Source organism: Neoarius graeffei, chromosome 10 (genome assembly GCF_027579695.1).
Source record: "Neoarius graeffei isolate fNeoGra1 chromosome 10, fNeoGra1.pri, whole genome shotgun sequence".
Taxonomy (NCBI): Eukaryota; Metazoa; Chordata; class Actinopteri; order Siluriformes; family Ariidae; genus Neoarius; species Neoarius graeffei.
Window position 1 is genome coordinate 92,206,499 of NC_083578.1, and position 19,502 is coordinate 92,226,000.

At 44.2% G+C, this 19,502-nt stretch overlaps 1 protein-coding gene across 1 annotated transcript; it reads left to right on the forward strand.

The window, feature by feature from the left end:
• The first annotated feature begins 7,317 nt into the window (after positions 1-7,317).
• Positions 7,318-17,969, forward strand: ccdc124 (coiled-coil domain containing 124). The gene is made up of 5 exons (XM_060932647.1): positions 7,318-7,373; positions 8,838-9,004; positions 12,281-12,464; positions 13,363-13,462; positions 17,413-17,969. Exons 2-5 carry the CDS (start codon positions 8,846-8,848, stop codon positions 17,612-17,614), a joined length of 645 nt encoding a protein of 214 aa, XP_060788630.1. The 5' UTR covers positions 7,318-7,373; positions 8,838-8,845; the 3' UTR covers positions 17,615-17,969.
• The last annotated feature ends 1,533 nt before the right edge of the window (positions 17,970-19,502 follow it).

A 19,502-nucleotide genomic window follows, 5' to 3' on the forward strand; every position in this document is an offset into this window, starting at 1 on the left:
GCACGCACGCCACAATGGCCGGACCAGCGTGTGCCTACCCTATGCCGAGAGGCGCGGGTAATCCGCTGAACCCCAATCGTGATTGGGACTGGGGATTGCAATTATTCCCCGTACAGACCACCAAATTGTAAAGGTTCTCCCAGCCAGAATGGTCAACTTCTCGAGACCAATGCCCTCGCGCCACCTGCAGAATTCTGGAGCGAAAACACCGCAAAAAAAACAGACCAGAAAACCAGAGATTGGCTTCACCACCATTTATTCACAGACTTTTCACCAAAAATGAAATATTCCAAACAACCTTTTATAACATCCCAAAAAACTGTTTATCTCTCTGAAGGCTGTGTTATGTCTGTATGTATGCGCAGGTGTGTGTGTGTATGCGTGTATGTGTGAATGTGTGTGCGTGTATGTGTGAATGTGTGTGTGTGTGTGTGTGTGTGTGTGTGTGTGTGTATGCAGAAACCTTGGATCAATCATTAAGCAAAATATCCTGTATATATTTCATATCAACGGATATGTTCTTAACAACTCAGCAACTCAGCATTTACGCACGACAAAGCACGAGATGTTTTTACGACAATTCTACTATGTTTAGTCTTAGCAAAGAAGTGTCTTCTCCACTGGAAGAAGGTCACACAGTAACTTTTACAGGAAGCCACACAGGAACAGTCAACAAAGGACCTAAGAAGCTAAATATTAAAATCATAAAGTCTTAACAATCCTAAATTACATTCTGCATTCTAAAACTATAAAACTAACTTAAATCACTCTATGCAGCTTTAAATCTAACATTCAATCATTTCAATTTCAAATTCAACACTGACGAGACTGGTTAAGCCTAACAATCCTAAATCACGTTCTGTAGCTATAAAACTAACTTAAATCATGGCTTTAAATCTAACAATTGATGATCAATAAATAATGTTCTTATGTTGCAGATGAACAGATTAGCACGAGTGAAGATAAAAAAGTAAAGATATTAATTAATTAATGTATGGATGCTGCCCTTAATTTATTGAATATATAAATATTGTCTGATGTTTATTACCAGAAATTATATTTGACATTTAAAAGTAGCCACTGAAATACAGAGTGTGTTAATAAACTGCAGTACTGTGAGGGAATTCCATCAGGCCCAGGTTTCCATCTTCCAGATGCTGGTCCAGTTCTGACTTGATGTCGGAGGCTGAGGCCGCACAGGGACTGACTGGCAAAATTTTTTTTTTTTTTTAAATGGCATTGAAATATAATTAATAAGCCTTTCATCTTATTGTAATGACATTTATATTGGTATAAAAACTTTCCAGTGGATGGTGTATCTGCTGACAGTTTATAACAGCACATGTTCAGCATCTCACAGCACTGAGCAGGGTTTATTTTGATTTGACGACCTTGACATTTGATAAATCACACATCACAGTCTCAGATCATTACAGACATTAGACTATTATAGACCTACACTCAAGTCTCTCAGAAATAAGCTCAATCCTTATGCAGGGACACACCCACATTTTTAACAAGCATTTTTAAACAATTTTATAAACAACAAGAAAAAAACCTGTAACATCATGAACTGTCCCAACTCTCCCCATCTGGACCTTTTTTTTTTTGGGGGGGGGGGGACCCTTAATTTTTTTTTCCACAGAATTTAAGTTTAATAAATAATGCTATATCTGGTAACTCTTGGCTACAGACTTTAATTCCTAATGAATCCCCAATTCTCCAGCGTACATTACACCAGAGAATGGAGGAGGATGTGAAGGAGAAAATACTTTTAAGTTTTAGTTGATAAAATATTGAACTGTACATACCTTACCGCAGGGTCCAACTTTGGCTCCAAAAGAAGGTCGTCACTCTCAGGGGGACATTGAGCTTCTGATGGAATCTAAAACCTGATTGGGTGAAATTAGTTTATGGGAATACAAACTGTTCCAAGTATCCCCCGTCCCGAGTCTCCCCACTCTCCCCTACATAGCAAAGCATTGCTTGTTTGCCTCTTATTGCTCTAAAATTCATCCTGGATCTGGAGAAAATCATAAAGACATGGTCCATTTTTCGTGCATAAATTGTTATATGCTAATAGAGTCATGGAAACTTGCCCATCTCAAAAAGAGACAAAGATTAAGGAGTTGCAGAAAATAGACTTTTGTTGGATCAAACAACAAAAGCTGAGTCAGTCTGCAGAGTGATCTGATCTATAATGACAGGTTTTCTCATTTTATACAGTTCTAAAACATCAGAGTTCACACCCATTATGATTTCGCCAATAATCTCACTGGCTGGCATTTCACCCTCACCAGCTTTCCATCACTGGTCAGTACAGCTCTTTCTATTGGTCAGTACAGCTCTTCATCATCCATACACAAGGAAGTCAGACCTAATGGTTAGAGAAGCAGCTTTGGGACCAAAAGGTCACCAGTTTGATTCCCTGCACCAGCAGGAATGGCTGAAGTGCCTTGATCTGAACCCCCTGGGGGGCAGGAGGGGGTTCAGATCAAGGCACTTCAGCCAACTGCATCTGCTAAACGCATGTAATGCACTGCAACCACCAACATTTCCAGCCAATGATTAAAAAAAAATAACACTTTAATATGATCTTTATTATTTTAACAGAAGTAACTTGTTTATTCTTAATAATCATCACATTTCAGTGACTCACTCTCTTCTCCTCTCTCATACTTTCTGACCAAACAGAATGTCCTGGATATGAACGTATGGCCTTGGGCACTTTCTGATAAGACCAGCACTGCATGGTACACACTTGTTATCCTGCGAGACCAGCAGTGCATGGTACAGTGTGGGTAATTACCATGACGAGGTCATTAGGACATGTGCAGGTGCAGAACATTTACAATACACAATTCAGGAGGAAATCAGGTCAGGATGGTTTTAGCACAAAAACACCTCTCAACTTCAGTGTATAAACAGGCCAAGGTGTAATTCCCAACTCTACTGATTCACGCCATAGTCTACTGATTCTGACAGGTGAATAACGCCTAGTGTTTTTAGTTCTAAAACAATACCGCATTACAAAATAATCAGTGAACACTGCTGGATTCACTCTTATGATCTCCCTTCAGCTGTTTTCAGCACAAGGGATACGAGTCTACAGCGTCAAATAGTCATGTTACGTGAAGCCGAGAGCCAATGGAACGTCAGGATAATGATAATGATGTTGGTGTAGTGGTTAGCACGGTCACCTCACAGCAAAAAGGTTCTGGGTTCGAGCCCAGCGGCCGGCAGGGGCCTTCCTGTGTGGAGTTTGCATGTTCTCCCTGTGTCTGCGTGGGTTTCCTCCAAGTGCTCCTACAGTCCAAAGACGTGCGGTTAGGTTAATATGGGACGGCCTTGGGCTGAGGTGCCCTTGAGCGAGGCCTCTAACTCCCAACTGCTCCCCGGGCGCTGTTAGCATGGCTGCCCACTGCTCTGGGTGTGTGTGTGTGTGTGCTCATTGCTCATGTGTGTGTGCATGTGTGTGTTCACTGCTTCAGATGGGTTAAATGCAAAGAGGAATTTCACAAGCGTGTGATGAATAAAGTTCTTGTATCGCTGTATCGCACCGTTCCATTGGCTCTCATTATGGTTCTAGCCAATCAGGAATGAGGTCACATGTTACATCAAATCACGCCAGCATTTACAGTGTATGTGTAAAAACCAAACACACTCTGGTGATCACAAACAATGAAAACTCAGGAGAAAAAAGATTCACTCTGACAAGACGTTCAAAGCGACTTTGTCATCAGATCATTCAGCATCAAAGCATCGAGGCGAGGTGAGAAGCAGCATTCTGTGAAGTATGTCGGTCCAATTTCTCCATCAGTGTTCTTCAAATGTGGCACTGAGAATGCACCATTTTACACGGTGTTTTTCAAACCTTTCTGGGGGAGCAGCACCCCGAACCCCTCTAGAAGGGCATGGCTGCATCACACAATCTGATCCACCGCTTTTAATTCTCAGGGGGTTAGCAAATATGGAATACAAAATAGGATTTTATACATTATTACATATGAGATATGATTCTGTTCGTGATTACACATGAAATATTCCCTAACAGCAGTCACTGCAAGACTTCTTCTTCACCCATCCAGTGTGTTCTGAGTCGGGTCCCTTTCCTACGGTTTCTTGGTTAAGTAAGTACAGCCGGGTAGCCACTCCTCTGCTGCACTGCTTTTCGGTCTTGACTAGTCAGTTAACCTAACCTGCATGTCTTTGGACTGTGGGGGAAACTGGAGCACCCGGAGGAAACCCACGCGGACACGGGGAGAACATCCCAGATAGCAAAAGGGCGTTGATTCGACGGGGAATCATCTGCATGTTCTTCGACCATACGCCGTCGAATCATCGTGGATCACCGGCGTTGATTCAACACCGCTTTGCTCATACGAGTTTGCGTTGAAACGACGTTGAAAAGTGGATGGTGGCCGACAGAGAATAGACCCCCTTTCACCCTTTATTCAACTACGGATTTCGGTCGATTTATAGTTTAATTTTCGGCGATGATTCATCCAACTTTACTTCCTGTTTTATGTACAACAGGAAGGCTACAAATTAAGCAAAACAGGCTAAATTAAACTAGCTAACAATAAAGCATCGGGGCGCTTGCCTAGGATGAACACACACATGCATACTTCAACCATGAAAGTGAAACTTAATTTATATCAATGTGCGTAGGCTACGTCCTGTTTAATGTACAACAGGATATAAAAATGCATGCAACAATGCACCTCTCCTAATGTTTGTCAAGCTATCTAATGAGGCATAACTTTTAACATTTATAAGGAACAGAACACACTTGAACAAGTTCTTAGAAACATTTTATGATTTATTTATAATTTATAATTGTGGCCTATTCCTCCTGCGGCGCAGACACCTGTACATGGAAACAGAAAAACATAACCAAAATTAATTTGATGCAGCATTGATAAAGAAAGTCAGCAGTAGGCTATGGGTTTCTAAATGCCTATTCTAAATGATAATCTTTAAAGTTCATGGCCGCGAGGCGCGACCCATGGCTACACAAAAGAACAGGTCAGCTCAAAACGACATGCGACCTAGGCCTACATGCTCGATTTAAACTCCAACGCTAAGTTTTCACTCCAACAAGACAAGTACTTCGACTCGTTTTTCGATTGAATAATGCATCTGCATTGTTGTTGCTTCAAATGGATACTAGTTGAGGGAAATTTCTCCAACGTGTGATATGACTGAAGTTCATCATAACTTCTTAAACTGCTTGAAATTGTATTCGAAATTCCCTTTATTAATAGTGACTGAATAATGGTACGTACCAGATGTCCAGGGATGAATGAAAATGTAGCGTGGTCCAGTGTTTTTCTCAATGTTGTTTCAATGGTCCAAGCGTAACAGCAGGCCGATCCACAAGAGAGTCGCGATCCAACCGAGTGCTGTGGGAGTTTCACGTGCACCCAGGTATATAACGAAAATGACGTCATCCAGTAAACAGCAGTGGTAATTGCACTGCATTATGGGACAATACCATAATGTTGAAAACTGGCCGGCAAAAGTGACAATGGTTCAACATCGTATATTCGACCTTCTCTGACGGTCGACAGATCAACCTTTACCCACGGTGATTCAACAGTGATAAATCGACCTTCTCCGACGGCGGAGAAATCGACATTTCAGCGTTGATTTTCTGACTTACAACGGAAACCGACCATTCTGACCAAGAATCGGCACCGTTTCAACGTCCCTCTGCTATCTGGGATGCAAACTCCACACAGAAGGGTCCTCGCCGGCCACGGGGCTCGAACCCAGAACCTTCTTGCTGTGAGGCGACAGCGATAACCACTATACCACCGTGCCGCCCTAGAGGCTGAGATATGTGTGTCACTTTTTTTCTTGTTAAATGTAATGTATTTGATTTATATAAATATATTTATTATAGAGACATGAGTAACATTTCTCAATATCTTCACTTGTGAGGAAATCGAAGATAAATTTGGGGACTTTTTGTTTGTGAATGTGTCGATATAATAAAAAGAAAATCACATGCTGGCTTGAAGCTAATCTTCTCGTGTTAAACAACTTGTGTTGAGAGGGAGCTTGGTGCCTTGCTCAAGGCCACCCCACATCAACCCAACTGCATGTCTTTGGAGGAAACCCACGCGGAGAACATGCAAATTCTGCACAGAAAGGCCCTCACCGGCCACGGGGCTCGAACCCAGAACCTGCTTGCTGGGAGGCAACAGCACTAACCACTACACCACTGTGCTGCCCCAGCCATAAAACACATATTTTAAGTTATTTTACAAACAGCATTACAGATTACATTTTACAAAAGAGCCGGAGAATTCTTGCAGCATACTTTAACATGTCAGTATGGAATGAGCTTTAAAAACTAGGTTATGAGTTCACTTCCTGAGACTCTTCTCATTACTGTCGCTTTAAAAATGGAAAATGCCGGAACATGTTGCTATGGAGACCGATCATACCACTCACCACGTGGATGGGGGAGAGTGGCGCGTGAGTCACTGGCTCTGAACGATAAGCCACACAAAATGGCCGCTAATGATCTGTTAATAACATTTTTTAAATAATAAAAATGATGCATGTTAATAATATACACAGGAAATACATCCCTTTTCTTCTGCTGTAACACCTGAAAAATCCTGTTGCATGTTTCTATGGTAACGGATCATTCCACTGCGCCATAACAGAGGGCGTGGCCCACAAAACTGAGTTGGCGAGTTAAAACAGTAGAATCTAACATATTAATTAATTTTATATCTCAATGTTACAAATATATTTAATGTATATAATATAATAATTAATAAAGTCATCTATTTATCTATAATTGATGTTACGTCGTTGGTCATAAGTGTAATTTACCACTCAGCCACAAGATGGCGGCAATTATCTCATCTTTTTTTTCTTTCTAAAACACATAAAATAGTCAGATGGGCTATTTAAAATAGGTTATAAAATATTGTGAGTATGTGAATTCAGTATAATTTTTGCTGTATTATATAAGAAGTGTATAATAATTTAATCATTCTCGGACTTTGGTCGTAGGTGTAATTCACCACTCAGCCACAAGATGGCGACGGTACATGCTCTATAATTTTTACTCTTTTTTTAAGAGTCCATTTGGAGGTTTAAAATACCTTTCACTCGCCTTGTTTGCTCTTAATGAGCCTAGTTTTCATTTCAGTAGGTTTAATATATGAATATATTTTCGTATTTTGAATAAAACTAAGTGTAATGCTGTGCTATATGCTGTACTGATGGCAGCAGGTTGTAGTTTCACCACTCAGCCACTAGGGGGAAGTGACCGTTAAAGCGCTGGAACAATCTTTCACCTGCTGGTCAAGAAGAAGAAGCATCACCCGAGCAGAGTGGGGCTACGATAGGTTGGTGAAAGATGTATACTGTAACGCTTTCTCTTGTGTTTGATAATGATTTGTGTAATTAATATATAATATTTAATATATTGCATTGTGTACTTGTTGCGTGTTTAAAGCGTTTCTGACACAGCAGAATGTTGTTAGCTGTTTTAGCCTGTTAGCATGTCAGTAACCCTGACCTGAGGCTCTGGCGCTTGTTTACTGCAGATTTCAGTCAGAAATAATTCCGCTTTCACTTATTTTTCACTTTCCTGTGTATTTATTTATTTTGCTTAGATTTGATTTGAACCTGATTAGTGGTCATTAGCACATCGCTAACAACATGGAGTTATAAAGCAACGTGTGACGTCAGAAGTGATGATGTCACGGATTAGGAACCCAGTTTTAGATTAAATGTTAAATTTTTCCACAGACAAAGTAATTTTTTTTTTTAAAGAGGAAAAATTAACCGGTTCAGGTGTGCTCTTCATCATCATATACAAATTCTGGTTTTTTAATGAATATGGTAATTAGGAACGCTCTCAGTCATGCAAAACTCATTTGCATATTAACTCTGATTGGATGTCTGACTGCATAGGAACTCTTTCACCTGTCACGTGTTTAATGGTGATGCTTTATGTTGAATAAACTCATCTCATTATCTGTAGCCGCTTTATCCTTCTACAGGGTCGCAGGCAAGCTGGATCCTATCCCAGCTGACTACGGGCGAAAGGCGGGGTTCACCCTGGACAAGTCGCCAGGTCATCACAGGGCTGACACATAAACACAGACAACCATTCACACTCACATTCACACCTACGCTCAATTTAGAGTCACCAGTTAACCTAACCTGCATGTCTTTGGACTGTGGGGGAAACCGGAGCACCCGGAGGAAACCCACACGGACACGGGGAGAACATGCAAACTCCACACAGAAAGGCCCTCGCCGGCCACGGGGCTCGAACCCAGGACCTTCTTGCTGTGAGGCGACAGCGCTAACCACTACACCACCGTGCCGCCCCGTGGAATAAACTGTTTATAATTATACAATAATATTATTTACAGATCAGCTTTTTATATATATATATATATATATATATATATATATATAAATCCCGTAAGCAGTGTTTAGTTTTTCTTACATTTGATTGTTTTGAATACTTCCCCTGATGTGGAAGTAAAGCTGTGTTTGTTGAGTGGAGATGAAACCGAGCGCTTTTTCTCACTGCAGCGTTAAACACTGAGCTGTATGGAAGTGCGTCGGCTCTCGTTCTTCAGTTCATCACATCGGCTTCGCTTCTCGCCTGAATGTCTTTAACGTCAGAGAGATTTTAGTTTACTGTAAAGACGGCTTGAGCTTTTTCATGAATCTTCAGTAGCAACGCTGTGAATGTTAAACCTGTAGATCATCATAATCCCCAGCAGAGACCTCAATAAACACCACTGTGGCTGTGAGAAAGTTTCATAGTGTGTGTGTGTTCGTTCATTCAGGCGTGGCGATGCCTAAGAAGTTCCAGGGTGAGAACTCGAAGTCGGCAGCGGCGCGAGCTCGGAAAGCTGAGGCTAAAGCTGCAGCAGACGCAAAGAGACAGCAGGAGCTGGAGGACGCACTGTGGCAGGAAAGCGACAAACACGTGCTGAAGAAAGAACAGAGGAAGGTCAGAAATCCACACACTAACACCCGCACTGTCCAGCACAAGGTTGTGAAACAGCAGCTGAGCCGCGGTCACATGGACATCAGCAATCACTGTTGGTTTTACTATTTATCTGTAGATACATAAAGCTTTAAACAAGGAGAAAATACAAATGTCTGATGTGACAGTCGAGGCAGAATGCACTCCACGTGCACACATGGGCGGGACTCACAACAAAACCTCAGTGTCGCAGAACTTCACTGAGGGAGAGGGACAGACGGCATCTCAGAATGGCCCCTGTCTCACAGCACAAACCCTCACTGGCTTCACTGTGAGGCTCACAGACACCTCATACCAAAATATTTACACACACACCCAAAAAAAAAAACAGCTGTCAGCCGATGCGCGCGCATGCGTGTGTGTCTCACAATCTGCGGTTCGTTGGCCTCCTGTGTTAATCCTCATTATCATGACGCAGCAGAGAATCGGAACAAACCTACCTGAAGAACTGACCGTTTATTTGTCCAAAACATCCGCAGAGCTCTCGGCCTCCTCTTCCCTGCTCCTTACTTTGCTAACTTTACTCTTTGATCTCGGTTTCCTCCTCGATGTTGTTGAAGATTTGGCTCCATCACTAAACGTCATTGTTAATGTTTGCTCACATGATGTGCGCAAAACTTCACACACTTCAGGGACCACGTGCAAACACGTGGTTTACAAGTAACTTCACCAGGAAATAAAAGAACAGAGAGCATTAAGTATCACACAGAATTTATTTATAGATTTTGACAGAGGAGGTTCCCGGGTCCAGTCAGGTGTGGGTGGGTGTGTCCCCGTCCCTGCTGCTTTGAACCAATCAGAACACACCGTGTTTTGGAGGATCTGTTCATTCCTCTGGTTCTGTACAGAGCTGTGTGTCACTCAGTGAACAGCAGGGGGCGCTCAACTCTCACCTTCCGGTCAGCTCCCACTCTTCTCTCTGTCTACAGTCCAGTTTACCCATCCCTCTATCTATAGATCTATCATTTTACTTTAGAAGTAATCCACAAACACCGTTAACATCACAACAGGAAGATGGATGGATGGATGGATGGATGGATGGATAAATGATCACTGCGTCAGTCTGAATGGAATCTAATGTGAGATGAAACTGATTGCTCACAGGACCTGTGAAGTCACATAAGAACAGCAAATAAATATAGACATTATAACACGGGTGAAAATTAAAATGTATAATTAAGTGCAAAAGTTAACACCCCCTCTGGATTTTACAACAGAGATGAGCAGATTGTAAAAAGCTAAAATAAATTATTTAAATGTTGATTTGTTCAATAAGACAAAATCCAAATCTCCTTCTCGTGTTCCTTTTGTATTTTTATATCAAGAGCAGATTGTTTTCACTTGGTTTTGTATTTGTTCAGTTGAAGAAATTTAATAGAAATGACGACCATTTTATTTCCACGTCCCCGTCGTCCCCTGTTCTGCTCCTGAAGGATTCCACACTGTTTTATTCGCATCACTGAATCAGCTGTCTCCGTCTCCAGCTGTCTCCTGTCCTGAGTGGGTTTTTTATTTAATGTTTATCTGATCCAGGCCTCTTCCTGCATCATGGCTGAGGTCATGTGACCCTGCAGCCCAAACCTTTAAACTTTCTCAGGAAATGAAGTGCTACAAAACCCGACACAAACCCAATCTGCTCACGCTGAAGTCTGATCTGATCACACAGCCATGTCGTCGTCGTCCCCCCCCCCCCCCCAAAAAAAAACCACATCTCTTTGATTGGCCGCATCTCTTTGACTTGATCTCTTTCATCTCAGCGCTCTGCTGTGATTGGTCTATTTTTAGATCTTCTAAGCTGGGGTTGGTCAGCGTAGCAGACCTTTACTCTGATTGGCTGTTTGTTGTGTGTTTGGGGTCAGTGTTGACCTTTAACCTCTGTCGCTCAGTGAGGCTGTTTTTTGAAGTAGGTGAAAGGAAACCAGACCACAACATTTATTTAACAAAAGGGTGGCATAAGTGAAGCTTTTTCTAATAAAATCTCTCTGAATGTAGAGTTTGTTGTCATAAAAGTTTCATTAGGAGTGGTTCCTGATCCTTAAAGGTTCTTGGTGTGTGTGTGTGTGTGTGTGTGTGTGTAATTGTAGGTCTTTAGGTATAATCGGGATTATGTATTGTTAGCTGTAGTGTGAAGCTGTTCAATGATGTGAGACAAACCAGTTGTGTAAAAAAAAAAAGATTTACACGAAATAACGCTAACTCTGACGCTCTCCAGGTCTCCACACGGAGCTGCGTCTCTGACCTGAGAATCACAGGGTCGCGGCATGTTCATCACACAGGGAGAGTCTGCTTCAGCACCAGCACTCGGAGAAATGTAGGACTCGGGGATGTTAATTTGGGACACGCACGTCTCCAGGGGACGGAACACGCCCCGATTTAACCGTGTTACTGAAGCGCCGGACTCTCAGGAGCGCTCTGATGTGTGTTGTGAGGTGCCCGCCCCCCCGAGATCACTTCCGAGTTGCTAACGAAACATGCGTTATAAAACCCTGACCGTGAGTGATACAGATGGCTGGGTCATGTGACCATATTACATCGGTATCATTGAGTTACTGCACGTTGTGCTTTTCAGACGTGCTGAGGATATTGTGACTGAATTTATTAAAATAAAAATTACAAACTGAATGGTTGGAACAAATTAAATCATGTTTTGCAGAAAGGCCTTGGAGAGCTGTGATCTGATGTTTGTCCTTTTAGGGGTCATTCCAGGTCATTAGGGCTGATGAGGAGCATTTTATTACTTCCTGTCTGAAGTCTCTTTAAATCTCTGTCGTTCGTTACGTGCAGGCGTGTGGTGTTATGGACACTTCATGGTGTAAGGGAGATGCTGCTGTCATGTACGCGATGTTATTTTGGACATGTATGAGTGTCACGTGTGTTTTTGTGGCAAATTCAACTGTTTGAGGGTTTTTTTTAACACATTGCAGGAAGAAAAATATAAACCCTGATAAATGTTGCATAATTAATACGATGTTAAAGTATAACGCAGCCACGTGTAGAATTAGGACACAGCCGTCATAATGGCATGACGGGACACGGTAATGCAGGTCAGTGGGATGTGTGTTTAATCCCTCACTGCGTCTAATTTTATCCTGCGATCTACACGCGCGCGCACACACACACACACACACCCTTGGTCCTTGGAAAACCCTTGAAAGTCACGTTCACTACTTTTAGATTTGTAGTGGTTTGTGTTGTTTTCTGCTGTCTCTTTATATCGTGTGTGTGTGTGTGTGTGTGTAGGATGAGCGGGAGAAGAAGCGACTGGAGGCTTTGGAGAGGAAGAGAGAGAACCAGCGTCTCCTGGATGAAGAGGATTCGAAGCTGAAGGGCAAACAGAGCCGAGACGCACTGAGCAAAGTGACACGAGCTCAGATCGAGCAGAACCTCGACCGAGAACACGCGCAGAGAGACGCCGAAAAGAAAGGTCTCTCTCTCTCTCTCTCTCTCTCTCTCTCTCACACACACATTTAGAGTGTAAGCAGTACAAATACATTTGGATTGAACAGATAAGGTGTCGTCTCGGGCACCTTTTTTTGGGGGGGGGGGGTTTGTTTTTTAGTAGAAACTTTTTTTTTTCCTTTATTTGATTTTTATTTGATGAGCTCTTTTTATTGAGTTCATAAACATTTTAAATATGCAGCACAAATTTAAATGTTACAGAAAGGTGTTTGTAAAGAAAGCAGCATGTTCCATAAGAAGCCGTATTTCAGCTGAATAAACCTGATGAAAGCTGCTGATTTTCACTGCAGTAATAATCAGTGAGTGTCTGAGAGTCCAGTAGAACTGAGCCTGGTTCTGTTTGATGTTCAGAAAAACTTGCAGCTCATTTCATTATAAAACTCTACACAGCTTTACAGCATTTCTGTACATGAGTCTCAGGTGTGTGTTTACAGTATTTTTTTTTTTTATAGCTTATTTGGGGAAGTCATGGCCTAATGGTTAGAGAAACAGCTTTGGGACCAAAAGGTTGCTGGTTTGATTCCCCAGACTAGCAGGATTGACTTAAGTGCCCTTGAGCAAGGCACCTAACCCCCAACCGCTCTGGCAAGAGTGGTGGCGTACCTTGTGTCTGATTAGCCAAAGAAAAACTGATGGTGATCATCAGTTCGGGCATTGAACCCGACCAACTGAATTTTTTTATATTTGTATATGTAAATACTTAAATTATCTAGAAGTTTTTCTCTATTTCTATTCTCTGTTTATCTGTAATGATGCTGCTGGAATTTTAATTTCCCTGAGGGAACTCTCCCAAAGGGATCAATAAAGTTCTATCTAATCTAATCTTTACAGTGTGTTTAATAACTCTGTGTTTCTGCTCATAGAGAAGAGTCATCTGGAGATGCCACTGGAGGAGAACATTAACCACGTCTTTCCTGAAGAAGACTCGGCCCGGACTATCGAGGATGCAATCGCGATGCTCAGGTTTCATCATTTGTTATTAATAATAATAATCATAATACCCTAAAAATTATTTTATCATTTTCTCAGAGATGATTTAACAAAACTGAGACACATTTTATTCAATTATCAGGAAGTTATGGGTTTTTTTCCATTTACTTTTTTTTTTTTTTGGTGTGTGTGTGTTTGTGTGTTTGTTCCTGAACATGTTGAGAAAATCTGAGGAAATAAAATTGTAATTTAAAGGCACGAACTTGTAGAGCTCGAAATTGGTGCAAATTTAAAACAGGTTTTGGGAAAAGTTTTTAAATGTTCTGTTAAATTAAAATTAATGTTACGGTTCGAAATTAGTTGTTTCAGAAACATTTTATCCCCTCCTAGAACTGCCACCTTATTGTGGTGGAGGGGTTTGTGTGCTTGAATGATCCTAGGAGCTATGTTGTCGGGGGCATTACACCCCTGTTACGGTCTCCCAAGGCAGACAGGTCCTAGGTGGCAGGCCAGACCAAGAGCAGTTCACCAAAACCCTTATGGAGAATAATCGATCAAGGACCGTGACATCGCCCGGTATGGTGCAGCCGGGACCCCACCCTGGAGCCAGGCCCAGGGTTGGGGCTCGTATGCGAGCGCTTAGTGGCCGGGTCTTTGCCCACGGGGCCTGCCCAGGCTCAGCCCAAAGCGGTGACGTGGGCCCGACCTCCTGTGGGTTCACTACCCACAAAGGTAGCTGTAGGGGACTGGTGCAGTGTGGATTGGGCGGCAGTCGAAGGCAGGGGCCTCGACAACCTGATCCCCGGACACAGCGGCTAGCTGTTGGGACATGGAATGTTACTTCGCTGGGGGGGAAAGAGCCTGAGCTTGTGCGGGAGGTTGAGAGGTACCGGCTAGAGATAGTCGGGCTCACCTCCACGTGCAGCTTGGGCTCTGGAACCCAGCCAGTTGCCCATGGTGAGCAGCAGCGGGCTGGTGTGGGCTTGCTTTATAGCTCCCCAGCTCAGCCGCCATGTGTTGGAGTTTACCCCAGTGAACGAGAGGGTCGCATCTCTGTGCCTTCGGATTGGGGAGAGGGCTCTTGCTGTTGTTTGTGCCTACGGGCCGAATAGCAGTATAGAGTATCCGGCCACCTTTGAGTGGCTGGGAGAGGTACTGAGAGGTGCTCAGACTGGGGACTCCATTGTTCTACTGGGGGACTTCAATGCTCATGTGGGCGACGACAGTGACACCTGGAGGGGCGTGGTTGGGAGGAACGGCCTCCCTGATCTGAACCCAAGTGGTGTTTTTGTTATTGGACTTCTGTGCTAGTCACGGTTTGTCCATAACGAACACCATGTTCGAGCATAGGGGTGTCCATAAGTGCACCAGGACACCTTAGGTCGGAGGTCGATGATCGACTTTGTCGTTTCATCTGATCTCCGGCCCTATGTCTTGGACACTTGGGTGAAGAGAGGGGCTGAGCTGTCAACTGATCACCACCTGGTGGTGAGTTGGATCCGCTGGCGGAGGAGGAAGCCAGACAGACCTGGCAGGCCCAAACGTATGGTGAGGGTCTGCTGGAAACGTCTGGCTGAGCACTCTGTCGGGGAGGTCTTTAACTCCCACCTCCGGGAGAGCTTCTCCCAGCTTCCGAGAGAGGCGGGGGACATTGAGTCTGAGTGGACCATGTTCTCTACCTCCATTGTAGACGCAGCTGTTCGGAGCTGTGGCCGCAAGGTCTCCGGTGCCTGTCGTGGCGGCAATCCCCGAACCTGGTGGTGGACGCCGGAAGTAAGGGATGCCGTCAAGCTGAAGAAGGAGTCGTATCGAGCCATGTTGACCTCCAGGACTCCTGAGGCAGTTGACGGGTATCGGCAGGCCAGGCGTGCCGCAGCTCGGGCAGTTGCGGAGGCAAAAACTCGGAACTGGGAGGAGTTCGGAGAGGCCATGGAGGAGGACTATCGGTCTGCCTCGAAGAAATTCTGGCAAACCGTCTGGCGCCTCAGGAGGGTAAGCAGTACTCTGCCAACACTGTTTACAGTGAGGGTGGGGAGCTGTTGACCTCAACTGGGGACGTTGTCAGGCGGTGGAAGGAATACTTTGAGGATCTCCTCAATCCCACCATCACGGCTTCCATTGAGGAGGTGGAGGCTGATGACTCAGAGGTGGACTCTTCCATTACCCAAGCCGAAGTCACTGAGGTGGTTTGTAAGCTCCTCGGTGGCAAGGCACTGGGGGTGGCTGAGATCTGCCCTGAGTATCTCAAGTCTCTGGATGTTGTGGGGCTGTCTTGGCTGACACGCCTCTGCAACATCGCGTGGCGGTCGGGTACAGTGCCTCTGGAGTGGCAGACCGGGGTGGTTTTCCCTCTTTTTAAGAAAGGGGACCAGAGAGTGTGCTCCAATTATAGGGGAATCACACTTCTCAGCCTCCCAGGGAAGGTTTACTCCAGGGTACTGGAGAGGAGAATTTGACCAATAGTCGAACCTCTGATCCAGGAGGAACAATGCGGTTTTCGTCCTGGTCACAGAACACTGGACCAGCTCTATACCCTTCATAGGGTGCTCGAGGGTTCATGGGAGTTTGCCCAACCAGTCCACATGTGCTTTGGGGAATCTGGAGAAGGCATTCGACTGTGTCCCTCGTGGTATTTTGTGGGGGGTGCTTCAGGAGTATGGGGTTCGGGGCTCTTGGCTAAGGGCTGTCCGGTCCCTGAATGAACGGAGCAGGAGTCTGGTTCGCGTTGCCGGCAGTAGGTCAGACATGTTCCCAGTGCATGTTGGATTCCGGCAGGGCTGCCCTTTGTCACCGGTTCTGTTCATAATTTTTATGGACAGAATTTCTAGGCGCAGCCAGGGGCCAGAAGGAATCCTGTTTGGGAACCACAGGATTTTATCTCTGCTTTTTGCGGATGATGTCCTGTTGGCTTCTTCAAACCAGGACCTTCAACATGCACTGGGGCGGTTTGCAGCAGAGTGTGAAGCGGCTGGGATGAGAATCAGCACCTCCAAGTCCGAGGCTGTGGTTCTCGACCAGAAAAGGGTGGCTTGCCCTCTCCAGGTTGGTGGAGAAGTCCTACCTCAAGTGGAGGAGTTTAAGTATCTCGGGATCTTGTTCACGAGTGAGGGAAGGATAGAACGTGAGATCAGCAGGTGGATCAGTGCAGCCTCCGCAGTGATGCGGTCACTTTACCGGTCTGTCGTGGTGAAGAAGGAGCGGAGCCAAAAGGCGAAGCTCTCGATTTACAGGTCGATCTACGTTCCGACTCTCACCTATAGTCATGAGCTTTGGGTAATGACTGAAAGAACAAGATCGCGGATACAAGCGGCCAAAATGAGTTTCCTTCGCAGGGTGGCTGGGCGCTCCCTTAGAGTGAGAAGTACAGTCACTCGGGAGGAGCTCGGAGTAGAGCCGCTGCTCCTCCACATCGAGAGGAATCAGCTGAGGTGGCTCGGGCATCTCTTTCGGATGCCTCCTGGACGCCTCCCTGGGGAGGTGTTCCAGACATGTCCCCCTGGGAGGAGGCCCCGGGGAAGACCCAGGACACGCTGGAGGGACTATGTCTCTCGGCTGGCCTGGGAACACCTCGGTGTTCTTCCCGAGGAGCTGGCTGAGGTGTCTGGGGAAAGGGAAGTTTGGGCTTCCATGCTCAGACTGCTGCCTTCGCGACCCGGCCCCGGATAAGCGGAAGAAGACGAGATGAGAAACATTTTATTTTTTGAGTTGTGGTGGGTTTAAAATAATTAAGGAAACTGAAGATGGAGGGTCTGAAAAGCTGAACATTTATTTAGGAAAAGCTTTGAATCCACAAAAATGGAATCAAATTGTTTGTGTGTGTGTGTGTGTGTGTGTGTTTTTTGTTTGTTTTTTTTATATTGATGTATTATTCCGTGACATCATTAGGGTTTAATATTTAGTTTATTTACTGATCACATAACTTCAAGTTTCAGAATGAAAGTGTGTGTGTGTGTGTGTGTGTGTGTGTGTGTGTGTGTGTTCAGCACTAAGGAGGATGTGGACCGCCACCCCGAGCGGAGGATGAAGGCGGCCTACACTGCGTTTGAGGAGGCCAACATGCCGCGTCTGAAAATGGAGAACCCCAACATGCGCCTGTCTCAGCTCAAACAGCAGCTGAAGAAGGAGTGGACGAAATCTCCAGAGAACCCGCTGAACCAGCGCTTTGTCACCTACAACACCAAGTAACCACGCCTACACGGCAACATCTCAGAGACTGACCCGCCTACCACAGGGTCTGCGCCGCCCAGACGACCCGCCCAGACGTCTGACTCCACAGATTCATATTTAAGATCCAGTTTGTGCCAAACTCAGATTTCACACTCGCATTCAGAAGTGGATCAGTTCATTTTATTATTAGTTTTGTTTGTTAAAATAAAGCAGAGTGCACTTGAGTCACATTTGGACCCTGAGTTTTAGACGTTGATGTGCGTCTGAGCAATAAGCCCCACCCCCGCTCTACAGTAGTGTTAATCCTCAGAGACGAGGTTCTGACTCCTGCAAGTGAAATGTAGTGACATTATTAAACTGCTGAGCAAACTGAGCTGGATGTGAAGTGTGTGTGTGTGTGTGTGTGTGTGTGTGTGTGTGTGTGTGTGTGTAGTTTTTTTGCTGCTGCCATTTTGGAACTCGATCATATGAGTTTGTTTGAGCTGCTGATCACTGGGTTTGAAAAGAACTTTAGTTAAATGATTACAGTGGCTCATTTTAATTCTTATAAACAGCAAACTGAATTTAATGTGATCGGCCTGCGTGGTCGGCGTTTACTCAAACATCCTGTGAATTTTAATTATTTCTTTTGTTTGAAAGTGATTCAGTCCAAACATTGAGCCGCCTTTATTTCAAACCAAATGAGTCGATCCAAATGATCACATGACCACCTTTTGATTGACCCATGAAATCACTCACGCCAAGTGATCAGCGGACTCTACCTTCATTCAGCGCTGGTCCTGATCACATGACCTAGTTTGAATTTTTTTTTTTTTCTTATCTTTTGTTCAACAAAACCAACTGATCCAGTTGTCGATTCTCTACTCGGTTCTTTGTTTGAAAGAAAACGCGGAGTTAAACGCGTCACTGTCCTTCCGGTGAAATTAGAAAATGATTTCAGTCTGAACGATCAGCAGGTTTTCTTCTGCTAGAACTAAAACATTCAGTCGAGCCTCAAGTGATTGTTTGTTTGCTTCAACAAAATTTTGAGTCAGAAAATTCAGCTGATTCCCCCCCCCCCCCCCCCCCCGCACCATGTGATCATGCGATCCCAATGATTCACTGTTTTGTTGAAACTCAACACAATCTGTTCAAACTGAACAAAGCAATTACGCTCATCATTCAGTCGACGTTCAGCTGAACTTTCAGTCAAAATGAGAAGTTGGTGGATCTGCTTTTGGTTAAACAGAATGATCAGATTATTTTAAAAATTATTTTATCAGACGACAGTTGTTTAGAATCAAGTGCTCAGTTGGTTGAAACAATGAGCTGGTCATCTTTTGACTGAACCAAACGTTCAAGTAGTTCAAACTTTCAGCTGATCATCTTTTGGTCAAACTGTTGATCAGAACGATCAGCTCTACTGCTTTCTGTTGTTTGAACTGAATGATCATTTGATCCTAATTTGTAGCTGATCATCTCTCAGTGATGGAAAAGATTGAAGTTGAACTTTTGATGAAATGCTGTGATGTTGCTGGGGGGGTGGAGTGTTCTTGATGGAATGAATTTTTCAGTCACACAGTTCCTGGTCTCACTGAGATCAGCTCACGGACACGGCTACCGCAAACTGGGGTGTCTGTGGGGGGGGGTTGCAAAGGGGTGGAAGGTTTCCGGGAATATTGGGAATTTTCGGGAATTTTCAGTTTTGGCATTTATTAGGTTTTAAACATTTTCATCACCCAGAAAAACAAATTAAAACCCATGTTAAGCTTTTCTTTCAATTATGTACTGTTTTGTGCTAATTAAGAATAGGACTTAGATTAGATAAAACTTTTATTGATCCCTTTGGGAGGGTTCCCTCAGGGAAATTAAGATTCCAGCAGCATCGTTACAGATAAACAGAGAAAAGAAATAGAGAAGACTTCTA

Coding starts and splice junctions, on each gene's coding strand:
- ccdc124 (XM_060932647.1), top strand. CDS start 8,846: ATGCCTAAGAAGTTCCAGGGTGAGAACTCGAAGTCGGCAGCGGCGCGA. Junction 12,465..13,362: donor GAGAGACGCCGAAAAGAAAG/GTCTCTCTCTCT, acceptor TTCTGCTCATAG/AGAAGAGTCATCTGGAGATG. Junction 13,463..17,412: donor GATGCAATCGCGATGCTCAG/GTTTCATCATTT, acceptor GTGTGTGTTCAG/CACTAAGGAGGATGTGGACC.